This window comes from Taudactylus pleione, unplaced genomic scaffold (assembly GCF_031769625.1).
Source record: "Taudactylus pleione unplaced genomic scaffold, aTauple2 ptg001865l, whole genome shotgun sequence".
Classification (NCBI taxonomy): domain Eukaryota; kingdom Metazoa; phylum Chordata; class Amphibia; order Anura; family Myobatrachidae; genus Taudactylus; species Taudactylus pleione.
In genome coordinates, this window is record NW_028286262.1 from 97694 (window position 1) to 112155 (window position 14462).

General features: G+C 43.6%; 1 protein-coding gene across 3 annotated transcripts in view; it reads right to left on the bottom strand.

Moving 5' to 3' along the window:
• Positions 1-14462, bottom strand: part of LOC148436253 (uncharacterized) — a 125163-nt gene that overhangs the window by 34313 nt on the left and 76388 nt on the right. For 2 of the 3 annotated variants that reach the window (XM_088465125.1, XM_088465124.1), the window contains exon 2: positions 6758-7497. In XM_088465125.1, coding sequence (XP_088321251.1) covers positions 6758-7208 — 451 coding nt within the window. In that variant the 5' untranslated portion in view covers positions 7209-7497. The remainder of the gene's footprint in view (positions 1-6757; positions 7498-14462) is intronic. The other variant, XM_088465126.1, reaches the window with a different exon arrangement.

Consider the following 14462-nt stretch of genomic DNA (forward strand, 5'->3'; position numbering starts at 1 on the left):
GTTTTACCATTACTTACCACTTATCTCATCACGCACACACTTGTTTATATGCATCGATCCATGTACATCCATGCAAGTTCCTCTATTGAATAATAAACTCAGTTCTTCAGATCACATCTGACTGGATTATTGGAAGATAGAGTATTGGTTATGCCGGCTGCTCCAAATTTGTCAGACACTTAGTGCGGGGCAGTACAAAGACCATTAATTAGCTTCTGTCTCCATACAATGACTGCATTAGTCTTATCCTTTCCTTTCCCTGTTAGTCTGAAACTCAGTGTCCGCAGTATGGGTGTCAGCTTCTATACTATATATATTTCTCTCGGAGTTCAGAGCAATTAGTGGACTACTGTGGCTACTTAAGGCTGCTTGTACTTTTCTTTATCTACTCACTCGCTCCGTCCTGTGCTGTGACTTAGCTGATCATGAAGGGTGGGCTAGGGCTACAGTTGCCTGTAACTGCAACTCTGTTACACTGTTTAGCTGATGTACAGGGAGACAGAATGGAGGCCTTGCCCACTGCCTCTGTAGCTGCCTGTCATGGCTCTCCTCCTCCAACTGCCTGTCAGGAGACTCCCGCTTCTTCACCCTTCTGATACGGCAGCCTGCTTACGACCAGCATCCGAATCTTCCAGAATAGCCACCGCCCCTTTTCACTGCTGCGCTTCTGCAGATACAAAGTCTGCGGCCCGCTGGAGCTCAGCAGGTCCTGCAGTGACTTCTCCCAGCTCACGGTAAGAGCCCTCACTGGCCTCAGTGCCGGAGGCTCTCTGGCGCTGCCACCAACAGTCACTAATAGTCAAGAGGTACCAGAGAGACTATCCGACCTGAGCGCTCAAGGGGGAACTGCAGACTGACTTAACAGTCACCCCAGCGCCTATATATCCCCACTCTACAGCCGTGCGACCAGTCCCTAACTGTCAGCAGCACAAACCCTTCTCTCCTGTCCCTGCATTACTAATAGACTACCTAGCTGCTCGTGCCATTTCTAGCACTTTCCTAGGTAGTCTCATGCCACTGCTACTGGCTCTACCTCGAGGACCCAATATGCTTACAATGTTTATATTCACAATACATATAATGCACTCCATTACATAGATTTTACCTTATGCAGTTATATATTCTTATATATTCGATATATATATTTCCTACTTACCTATATTACAGTGACAATCCTTTCTGAATAAATAACATCTACACACAAGAGTTTTATCCATATATACCTGGCAGTATACACCAAACATACAGATATGTCTACATACACTTCCCTAAATATTAGCCATATATAAAATATGGCTACAATTTGTTTTGTTTTTTTTTAGCCAGTGAGCTGACACGCAAGCACTGTGTCACTTAGATACGCTGGAACGCAGGCTTCCCTGCTGATGACGCACTTCCCCTCCCAAGGCACACAGTCTGATGCTGGGCATTAGGAGGAGTGGTCACGTGTGATTGCACCTTCTGGTGAGCCAGGTTTATAGTCTGGGCAGTCGCGACTGTCTATGCTCACTCGTCTTCTGAATGGGTATGCGATCACGGCCACTGAACACATGCTGGCTATCTGTTGGTCTTTAAATGGTAAGTTCCCGCTGTGTGTTGGTTTCTCACTACTGTAGTACCGGCTTGGTTGCAGTGCTATCTAATGTTATTTAGCTTCCCAATTCTGGAGGGGCTGTTTATACTTCTTAATTAATATTCACTATTTGCGCACAGCTTTATCCATAGACCGGTGAATCCTGCCAGTCATCATGTGACCTGGATTATAGTAGCAGTATCCTGTTGGCTGTTTGTGTTACATTAATCAGGTATTTCACATGTTCAGCTGTTTGTATGCAGGTGAGGGATGTGGTTTGAGTGTTTATAATGGCATGTAGATTTTATCTTGTTTGATCACTCATTTTGTTGTTTTGGGTGCAATGTTCTCCGTTTTCTATACATTTTGGTTATGTCCTTGTTATGTGTTTAGAATGATTTAGTGGTAATTTCAACCACTGGATCTGATTTAATATCAATTTTATCTTTTCATGTTTAATTTAAGACATTAGTGTGTGTATTGTTTTTGTGGTTTATGAAACCTGAGAGGCTTAGTCTGTATTATTTGTGTTTGTTTGTTTTTTTCACAGATCATGTTATACATACTATTGGTATATAGATACGCTGCCACTGTTGACTAATGTCCTGAGGAAGGTTCTTTTGGGACCGAAACGTTGACTCACCAATGGACGATACATTGTGGCCATTTGAAGCAGTAAAAATAAAAATATTTTTTTTTTTGCATAAAGTGACTTTGGAGAGTGCGATCATCCTAGATTTTGGGACCACACACACTATTTATAGTATATATATTATGATAGAGATATAGATAGAGAGAGAGCTATCTATTTTTTTTCCAATAAGACCCGCATTCACTACAGCAATATAGTCTGTTTGGGGTGCAGCCTCAATGTAACCATCAGAAGAATCTGGGGTCCACTTGCGTACAAAAACTGCGAGCGCACTCACCATTGCAAAAGATAAGACATCCTTTTATTTACATACCACCAGTTTCATATGAAAGGCTAGATCTAACGTTTCAGTCCCATGTGAGACCTTTGTCAAGAAGGTGATGGCTTGAACATTGTGTAGCAATTTTGAACCTTGACAAAGGTCTCACATGGGACAGAAACGTCGGCTCTAGCCTTCGCTCTAAACCTCCACCATAAATAGATTTATAAACCTGGTGGGATCTGAACCCAGGTCAGGGAGGATACCATGCCGGAGCATTACTTTTCAAACGGCATCTGTGCTGCAGGGGGATGTATACTGCAGCCCTATGAGAAAGCATTTTCAGCCGGCTCTGCATTTTAGGTTCTCTTGCCAGGAACAGGAGTAATTGAACCCTTGAATCAGGTGCTAATGCCTCTCTCACACAGGACACCGGCACGGCAGAGAACACTTGACAGCTGGTGGCTGTATGCATCCAGCACGGCACTGTTAAGGACACTGATCTGAGCCCCGCCGGAGTGTTATGGAGAAAATGGCGGGGTGCGCGCCAAGCAAAGAGGAAGTTCTGAAGCCTCCTCCCTGCACAATGCATAGCGGGAGGGTACGTGGTGCAGCGGAGATCGGAAATGCTGGCATGGTAGTCCGCGCCCCCAGCACAGTACATTAGGCTGGGGAGGGAATCAGATCTGTGAAAACCACCCTCCCATGCTAACAGAGGGGGGGGGGGATCTTACCGCTATCACAAAGCCCGGTAGAAACAGTCAATAGTGACTGTAATAAGCCCACTCTCCTTACCCACTTCAGGTTGAAGGAGGGAGCAAGCTGCTCGATTCTATGGTGACAGCTGTGTGTCACCAAGCTCAGTCTTACTCCACTGCTCCTGACTACTCCGGAGCGGTGGTATACTTACACTTACTGCTGCAGCAGGGATACTGGGCTCAGAGGGCAGGTGAGTAACCCAGCCACAAGCAGTTTCCAGCTGTGGCGGGCCTCACAGACACAGGTGTCTCAAAGCAGGGCCCCCCTCTCAGGGCACTGGACACAGACTGAAGTAGACATGTGGCCCCTTCCCAGCAGCTCCCACTTAGCAGACAGGCTTCCGCAGTAAGCAGTTTGCCTGTCCTCACAGTAAAATTATTAGAAATAAATAAAATACTAAAGGGCTGGAGACAGCCCCACAGTGCAGCCCCTCTCGGGCACAATTCCTAAACTGGGGCTGATGGGGCGTAGAGGGGGAGGAGCCAGTCACTTCTAAATTAGTTACAGTGCCAGGCTCTACTCTACCACATCTATACCCCACTGTCTTGAGCTCCAGTGTCCCCTAGTGGATGAAGGAGAATTTTTTATATATATATATATATATATATATATATATATATATATATATATATATATATATATACACACACACACACACACACACACACACACCTATATAGATATATGCTTATTTAGTCAAGCAACTGCCCCACTGAGGACATGACTTCCAAGGTGGGCTTCTGAAACAGCCAAAGCATAATGAATTGACAAGGCATAAACATACTGCTTGAAGTTCACCAATCCTTCTTGCTGAAGTGATATACATAAGTTATACACTCCTGATTTATACATGAAAACAAGCTGCTTCCTTCTTATTTAAATTGTTGCAGTTTCCTTCTCCCTTGAAAGCACATAGAAGTTCGCCATACACGCCATCATCAGTATGGGGAAACCGGGTGAGGAAGTCTTCAGTAGAATAAATACCTAAACGTTACTGTGTAAGATGTGACCTCAGGGAACACTATTTGTACACAATGAGGGTGAGAGGTCAAGCAGCCAAACACTCTTATGAATTTATGTTGCAATTGTCATTACATTTCTGGGAGTGTGTATAAATAAACATAATCAACCTGCACTCCCTCACATTGCTGCTAGCTCATGTGTAAAGCTGGCCACACACTAGACCAATTTACATCCAACCATCCAACTAGTTGATTGGTTGGAATGAAAATCTGGTAAGGTATGGGAGTAACTGATGATCACGTAAATTGGAAAGGTTTTCCTTGAACGCAAAATCTCAGAACTTTCGATATTTTTTGCATACTGGAACGTGAAAATAGGCATCTTTTAGATCTATTGATGCTAGGAAATCATTTTGTCTTATGGAAACCTTGAAATCCATTTTGGAGGGGCATATGAAATTTCTTTACTCTCACACATTTGTTCAATTGTCAGATCTAAAATGGTTTGGAATCCTCCTGTAGCTTTCTCTACTAAAACAATTGTAGAATAGAAAAACTCTCTTCTCCTCTGCTCACGGGACAACTTCCACAGCTTTTGAGTTGATCAATTTCCTTATGCTGTCTTCTAAAACTTTTACTTCCAAAGAGGACTCTGGAACCCTTGATTCCACAAATGTGTCTGTTGTAGGGATATTCAAAAATTCTAACCTGTATCCCTTGGACACTACTTAAAGAAGCTAACAATCTCAAATAGACTCCTTCCACTGACTGGTGAACCACAGAAGTCTGCCGAATACTGGCACGTTTCGGGATCCTGTAGCATTCATAGTCTCTGATTGCCACTCCTGTAGGATTGGACAAAATTATAGTCTCGTCATTCTTGCAGAGTATCTGCCACTTTATTGCCGCCCAGGTCTATAACTTCTGGCTTCTTTACACTGCTGCTTCGCAGATGGCATAGGATACCTACTTCAATTATCCTGAGGTAATTTTACATATTTACCTCCCATCATCATCCATTACCAAAAAGTAGGGAACCCTCAAAAGGTAGGGAGACCAGCCTTTTTTTTTATTTTATTTAAACGGATCTCAGCTGCCCAAGAGCACAGCGAGAAATCTCTTCTTGCCATCACTCCTGCAGTCAGGTTTTTTTTGCAAAAACTATCAAATCAATCAAAGCTTCACACAGATCTTCAATAGCTTTATTCATAATAGAAAAACTGCTCTGTAATACCACTTTCAGACAGAAAATAGCAAAAAACCTGGCATTTTGCCTGCCAGGTTTTTTGCCAGTTTCTGTCCAATACCTCTTTCACACAGGAAAATGAAAATCCCAGGTAATTCACTTTTACCTGGTAATTTGCTAAACAACCTGGGATTTTTCCCTGTGTGAAATAGTCATCCCAGGACTAAATACCCAGGCCCCCGACCCTGCAAAAAACCAGGGATTTGGGACACGGGAATTTAGTCCTGGGATGACCCTTTCACACAGGGAAAAATCCCGGGTTGTTCAGCAAATTACCAGGTAAAAGTGAATTACCTGGGATTTTCATTTTCAATGTGAAAGTGGTATAAATAATTCCTTTACATTTTTTCTTCTAGATTGTATGCATACTGGGATACAGTCAAAATGCCAACGGTCGGGAAGCAGTCTGACTAAATCCTGGCATCTAAATACAAATACGGGACTACTTACCAGCCCCAGTTGGGATCTTCAGCGTTCGGGCTTTAGTCAGACGGCTTCCCGGCCTTTGGCATTTCATACCCCAACCCTGCATACTAGATTCCCATAATCTCAAGGTTCTGGATACTGATACTATTGCAAAACTGGGCTTCAGGAACACTGCTGTAGAGCTATGCAATTTCTTTAAAGAACTTTCAATTCTTTTATCCATGCTGTCCATTAGAATTTCCCCATCCTCTAAAGGGACAGTAGTTTTAGAAACAACCTCAGCCGAATTAACTTTAGGAATAGTACATCAAGACAAAATTTGTTCATCCTTGAATTCCACGTGGGCAAGGACAGCCAGCAGCCGGACACCTGCAGCGGTAGCAGGGGCAGCACCGGAATACATCGGATGCGCTCAAGGGTCCATTAGTTGACAAGCCTCTCCCCAGGGTGCTACCCTCCTCCAGATCGTGGCTACCAGAGGTGCATCTACTGGGAATAAAATGAGGCAAGTCCCTTTAGAACAAAACAAACTTCCTTCACTCCCCTCTAACTAGAGACAGGAAAAAGACAAAGGTGGGATAGGGAGGGGGGGGGGGGGGGAATTTGGTCCAGAGTGAGTGGAACTGGTAGGGAAAAAGCTTCCTGTCTAATATTAGGGGAAGGGGATGTGTAATGGCTGCCATGAAGTAGGAAGAAAATAAGATTTTTGGTAAATTTAATTTTGATAGATTCCCCAACACTTACAATTTTCCATACTTTGCCAATAATAAACTTTCATGAGTTTGAGGTTAAGAACCACCTGCAGAGTAAACAAATTAGTACATGTGTATATTTACAGCAGATACAATATAGACAGCTTTAATGGAGTCACCATCCTCACCTGAATTAGTAATTCTCCTTCTCTTGGCGCTGCATGTTGTATCATCCAAAACAGACTTGGGAGTGCAGTAGAAAGGAGCTGGCTCTGCCTCAATTGTGGAAATCTCAAGTTCTTCTAGCTTTCTTTTGCCTACACTCCATCCTCGTGTTTCGCTGCCTTGTAGTTGATGAACAATATCATCACACTCCTTGGTGAAGAAGCTTTTGTAGCACAAGGGATCCTCTTGTGGGTTTAAATCAGAAAGAGACCTCTCTTTACTATTTATATGTACTGGGGTGCTGAAGTACTTGTAGCTTTCAGCAGAGATGACAACATTGTCCAGCTCTTCCTCCTGTAGCACAGGATCTGTAGCGTCTGCGTCTGTTACAGTAGTTCGAGACACATGTGAATTGTCTGCTTCCAAGGTCATGGCAGAACCTTTAGGGGTTGTAGTAGAAATACCAAGATGCATATGGTATATGTTGGACAGATTACTTCCCCAAGACAGCCTCTCAAGAATTACACAATGGTTTACAGCAGACACAATATCCTTACCAAGCACAGGTTGTCCAGCATAAAAGCAGTCTCAGTGCATGTATTCACCATATTCTGCGATCCCTTGTATTAACCTTAGAAGCACAGCTCCAATAAGGAATTTGCTCTTCTATGTGCTACATTCATCATCGTAAGAGATAGGAAATGGCTGCAGATACACCAGGCTTTCTAGATTAGGTATGGAATACCAGGTAACAGTTGTGCACCTGAAAAACAGAAGAAAATGTAGTCTAGAATTAATATGCCCCCCTATTATCTCCAGAATCACTCAATGACCTTGAAACATAAGAATGTGGTTTCTATCACAATACTTTCCTATGTACATTGTAGTAACACATTTTGGGGTCTTTGTATCAAGCTGTATTTTTTTTTAACATAAAAATTATGTAGAAACTGCAGTTTCTGCATAATGTTATGTATTGTAGTTATGTACTACACACAGCTGCACCGCGTGTGTAGTGCTGACCGGACAGAGTTCGGTCAGTACTACACAGTGACAAACACATAGCCGCCGGCGCCGGCAGCAGTGTGTTTGTTTTAATTAGCAGCCAATGAGAGTCTGCCAGACTCTCATTGACTGCTGCGCCCACTGCCGGAGTCTAGCTGGAGCTCACTCATGAGTTCCATCTTCCGGCTCCCGCATTGGGTAATGGGAGAGATGTCATTCCGTCTCTCCCATAATGCAGAGCGAGCGGGTCGGCCTGGGAGGACAGATGGAGAAGTGGATGGCGGTGGCAGGAGCAGCAGCGGGGATTCAGGTAAGTGTTTTTATTTTTATTACGCGTGGCTACTGGGGGAAGCTACTAGTAGGGGCAATGCATAGGGGGGGCCTCCACTGGGGGCACTACTACTAGTGGTGCTACAAGGGGGGGGGTGGGGGGACTACTACTAATAGGGGCACTGCCAATGGGGGGGGTAGGGACTACCACTGGGGGCACTATATAAAGGGCAATAATTACATTGCATGACCTGTGAGTGCCGCCGATTTCTTCTATAATATAACATGTTTTAAGTGGACTTGGTATATAGCGACAACAGTGCTCAGATATAAAAATAGTATGATAGACAATGTTTTTAGGCAGTAATAAATAAAATTAAATAGATATATTAGTGTACAGTGTCCGAAGTCAATAAATATGACTAGAAATAAATAATAATTGTCAGTGCAATTAGTGCATACATATGGAAAATATATATGTGAAATACTAAAATTATTAAAAAAAGAATACTACAACTGAGTGTAATCACGAACCGTATATATATATATATATATATATATATATATATATATATATATATATATATATATATATATATATATATATATGGAATATAGTTTCATGCGCACAAAGTCCAGTGTATCCAATGATAATATCAGTCCCAAATGAGATTGTCTTTTTAGTAGTCAGTGCAGCTCCATCCCAAAAGTCAGTAACCACAGGCACAAATGGGGTTTATGCAAAAGAGAAAGGGAGAGTGCACATATCAGTAAACTGGTAACACTTTAATCAAAAAAAGCATAGCTCACATACATTTAAAACTGAATATAATGGCATGTCACTCAGCCTCCTCAATCCGCCTTTGTCTCCACGACATATAGCGTCTATCACGGGGCTGGTCAGTAGATCCACGCCGTGCTGCCGCACGGATGTCAGGCAGGGAAATCCTCGCTGGGACCAGCGTTTGATGTCACCACGTCCTCCGTAAGGCAAGCCACGCCCAACGCGTTTCGTCACCATCGGGACTTCATCAAGGGGTGTGGCTTATTCTTAGAACCGATCGACTTTTATACTCAGCTCTTAATTACTAATCAACATTGTTTGATTCCTAATATTCCCAAAAAATTTCATATAATAAAACAGGCGCATACACAACCATATTACAAAGTTTTAAAAAACTATATAATACATAATGATACATAAATGGTTACAAGTGCTCTAATTACAATCAACATTAGTTAATTCTCATTAATCATACAAATGATTTATCATCCAATTTGTGTTTTCAACATCATATTGCACACAATTAGAATAGACATAAAAGACCAAATAGAGTACATACTAATATATGATGGATTACAAAACCCAATACTCACAGATGTTCATTGTTTTAATACATTCTGATTCAATATCCATTAAAAATCATCATATTAAAAATAAATCCAACTATATATAAATAGTTAAAAAATATATATTTATAAAAATAGACAGAAGAATGATTTAAGTAGTTTGATAAAAAACAAACATATCAATAATTACTAAAAACCACTACATCAAATCCATGTCTCAACATCGCAACTACCTTCCTATAGTTGGATTTATTATTTTTAATATGATGACTCATATGTTGACGGGTGGTGTAACCCCCAAAGTGCACTCCAACCCAAAATTTTTTTATTATTTTTCTGTGTTTGTGTGTGCCTTAGCCGCACGTATATATCAATATCACATAAATGGAGGACCAAACTTTCTCCGATAAAAATAAAATAGGGAAAGATCAAGAACCACTTCCTCCTAGTGCTGAAGCTGCTGCCACTAGTCATGACATAGACGATAACATGCCATCAACATCGTCTGCCAAGGCCAATGTCATAGTAGAGGGCATATAAAATCCCAAATGACAAAGTTCAGGAAAATTACCTTAAAAAATAAATTTAAATAGTCTGAGGAGAAACGTAAACTTGCCAATTTGCCATTTACGACACGGAGTGGCAAGGAACGGCTAAGGTCTTTCCCTATGTTCATGACTAGTGGTTCAGCTTCACATGACGATGGAAGCCCTCCTCCCGCTACAAAAATCAAAAGAGTTAAGCTGGCAAAAACACAGCAAAGAACTGTGCGTTCTAAGAAGATATCACAGATCCCCAAGGAGACTCCAAGTGTGGTGGCGGTTACGATACCTGACCTTCCCAACACTGGACGGGAAAAGGAGGCTCTTTCCACCATTTGCACACCCTCTGCAAGCCCTCCCTCTCCTCTTACCCACAACCCCCAGGTCCCAAACCAGCTTTTCAAAAAGCCGAAACTCAAGCCTGCTACACTGCAGACTTTCTCCTGGGGGTTTAAAACACAAAAGACAGGAATCTGGGACAAATGTACCTGCCACAGACCACTGGTAAGACTGTTCCAGGGGAGAAGGGTGCTGGGCGGTGGAATGTACCTAAGACTGAGGGTGTAGAACCTGGAGACAGGCCTGCCAGGCCGGGAAGGTTCTTGCCCCATAAACGACTAGACATTAATATGACTCAGTGTTTCCGATGTGGTGGCTTCGGCCATATTGCCGCTAATTGTGCACTTACAACTGAACCTATGCAATGTGATACTGCTCATGTCTACCGCAGGGGGTCTTTCTTTGCACAGATAGCCTGTACGGCTGACCGGCAGGCTGTGACTGATAAGCACATGTGTGTACTCACTGTAGATGGCAACCGAGTAGAGGCACTGTTAGACTCTGGTAGCTTGGTGACACTTATAAAAGCTGAGCTGGTGAACCCCTTGCGGCGTGAGGGGAAAACTGTTGGTGTGACCTGCATACATGGGGATACTCGATATTATGTTACTGCCGAGGTGAACATCGAGACACCATGTGGTTCTGCTATAGTTTCTGTAGGTTTGGTACATGGTCTGATGTACGATGCAATATTGGGGAGAGACTTTGCTCACTTCTGGAAGTTGTGTGAAAGCAGTTTTGTTCCAGAGGTGAACAACCCCGATCCATTTGAGAAGGTTGTCGATGTAGTGGAGGAGAGAGTTTCTTCTGAGTCAGAGTTATTCCCTTTTTCTACTATGATTGGCGAACTAGAGAATGCGGAGCGTGACGGTGGCCCGCCAACTGATGTGCCTTCCATTGAGGTGGGAAGTGTTGTTGGGCCAGGTGATCGTCTGCCTGATTTAGAGGTCAGAAGAGAGGTCTTTGCAGTGGAGCAGTTGAATGACCCTACTTTGGTAAAAGCCAGGGAGAATGTAAAAGTAGTTGATGGTAAACCCGTAGACCCTGATAGTCCTTTGTCCTATCCCCACATGGCAATGTGGCAGGATTTGTTATATCAAGTGACTAAGAAGGGGGAAGATGTTGTGGAACAACTAATAGTTCCCAAAGCCTACAGAAGAACAGTGTTGGATCTGGCCCATGGTCATATAACGGCAGGCCATCTAGGGGTAGAGAAAACCACTGAGCGAATAATGCAGAGGTTTTTCTGGCCCGGGCTTCATAAAGAGGTGTCTGACTTTTGTGCATCCTGCCCTGAGTGTCAGTATCATGCTCCCAGGCCACATTTTAAGGGTCCACTAGTTCCATTGCCTATCATAGAGGTGCCGTTTGAAAGAATAGCGATGGATTTGGTTGGACCCTTAATGAAGTCTGCCAGGGGACACCAGTATATTCTGGTCATAATGGATTACGCTACCAGGTACCCACCGGGTTTTCACCCTTCGACTTGTTGTATGAGAGACACCCAAGGGGGTTACTAGACATTGCCACAGAGACATGGGAGGGGCAGTCTAGTCCTTACAAAACAGTGATTGAGTATGTTTCTCAAATGCAGGAGAGAATTGCTGCGGTAGTGCCGATAGTGAGAGAGCACCTGGAACAAGCTCAACAGGCACAGCAGAGGGTATACAACCACAATGCTCGGTTACGCAGCTTTGCTCCTGGGGACAGAGTGTTAGTATTGGTTCCCACTGTGGAAAATAAACTTTTGGCTAAATGGCAAGGGCCCTTTGAAATCTTAGAAAGAGTGGGGCAGGTCAATTACAAAGTTAACCAGCCAGGGAAAAGAAAGCCGGAACAGATATACCATATAAATCTGTTAAAGCCCTGGAAAGATAGAACGCAACTGTCGGCCGTCCGAGACCCTCCAGTAAGTCCAGGGCCCTTAGTTCCTGAAGTGACAGTGGCAAAAACCCTGTCGGCAATTCAACAACAAGAGGTCAAGGAGTTTCTGATCAGAAATAGGGGGCTGTTCTCTGACGTACCTGGGAAAACCTCGGTCATTAAACATGACATCATCACTGACCCAGGGGTTAAAGTTAATCTAAAGCCCTATAGGTTACCAGAAGCACAAAGAGAATCGGTGTCGAAAGAAATTAAAAATATGCTAGAGTTAGGGGCTATTGAAGAATCACATAGTGAATGGTCAAGTCCCATTGTGTTGATTTCAAAGCCCGACGGGAGTGTGCGTTTCTGCAATGACTTCCGAAAGTTGAACAGTGTTTCAAAATTCGATGCCTACCCGATGCCAAGAGTGGATGAACTGATTGAGAGACTAGGGACGGCAAGGTATTTAACCACTCTTGACCTAACCAAAGGGTATTGGCAAGTACCGTTAACCAAGAGCGCCAAACAAAAGACAGCTTTTTCAGCGCCAGAGGGCTTGTTTCAGTACAAGATGTTGCCCTTCGGGCTACATGGGGCACCTGCTACCTTCCAAAGAATGATGGACAGGATTCTAAGGCCCCATAGACGGTATGCGGCTGCTTATCTGGATGACGTGGTCGTTCATAGTCCTGATTGGCAGTCTCACTTATCCAGGGTACAAGCAGTGTTGGACTCCATCTATAAGGCAGGTTTGACAGCCAACCCAAAAAAGTGTTGTCTAGGCATGGAGGAAGTAAGATATCTGGGATACACCATTGGCAGAGGCCTGATAAAGCCTCAGCTCAATAAAGTTGATGCCATACAAAACTGGCCACGGCCTCTGAATAAGAAGCAGGTGAGAGCCTTCTTGGGAATTACGGGGTACTACAGGAGGTTTATACCCAACTTTGCCACCATGGCAGTTCCACTGACTGACCTGACCAAAGGCAAACAAAAAGTCATGGTAGAATGGAGTCCTGAGGCAGAGAAAGCTTTTCAGGAGTTGAAAGTAGCGTTGTGTTCCCAACCAGTCCTGATGACTCCTAATTTTGAAAGGGAAATTCATAGTACAAACCGATGCATCAGAAGTAAGTATAGGAGCGGTCCTGTCCCAGAACAAGGAGGGTGAGGAACATCCTATTTTCTATCTTAGCAGAAAGTTGAATGTACATGAGAGAAACTATGCCACAGTGGAGAAGGAGGCGTTGGCCATAAAGTGGGCGTTAGAGGCTCTCAGATACTACTTGGTCGGAAGAAAGTTGAAATTGATCACTGACCATGCCCCTCTGAAGTGGATGTCTGAAAATAAGGACAGTAATGCGAGAATTACAAGATGGTTCTTGGCGTTACAAACTTTTAAATTTTCAGTGGAACACAGGCCAGGAAGCCAGCTGGCCAATGAGGACGCGTTGTCACGCGTTCATTGTTTGTGGGCTTCAGTTGTTCCGCCCCACAGGTCGAAACAAAGGGGGGGGGATATGTGATAGGATCACTGGTAAAGTGGTCTGTGGCAGGTACATTTGTCCCAGATTCCTGTCTTTTGTGTTTTAAACCCCCAGGAGAAAGTCTGCAGTGTAGCAGGCTTGAGTTTCGGCTTTTTGAAAAGCCGGTTTGGGACCTGGGGGTTGTGGGTGAGAAGAGAGGGAGGGCTCCACCCACGGCCACTCCAGGTTTTGGTGCTCGCAGCCTGGTAACAGGCTTGATTGGGTTCCCACCTGAGGGTGGCCAATATAAGCCTTGTGTTGAGGGCTGATTGTCTCACCTGGGAGAGCAGGCAGGGAGTTTGCTCAGAGACACTTGAAAAACCTGTCTGTGAGTACTGTGCTGTGCTTTGTTGCTGGCGAGGGCATTAGGCCCTGCCAGGTTCTGGTAGTGAGGGAACTACCTGTGAAGTTAGTGCCCCGACAGGGCTAGGATTTATATTTATGTTTTCTTTATATTTCTGTCATTGTGCAATATAGACTGGCGCCGACCAGCTTGTACTTGCATCCAGACTGGTGTGCTGCCTCCCTGCTGCTGTGTGTGTGTGTGTAAGGAAGGAGTCCTCTACCCAGGAGAAGGACCCCCCTAACCTGTGTCACAAAATATATATATATATATATATATATATATATATGTTATCCATCATAGATAGACTTACACTGCACACTCACATAAAAGGTTCCTTAGCTTCAAAGTATAATATTCAAGGTTTATTCATTTATTACTAATGTTGTGAAATAAAGACTATTTGATAACTAAGGTTAAGTACATGATAAAGTGCTTGGTGTTGTACTGATCTACTCTGTCTCAACAGCTTTCTGGTGTCATTGGTGAA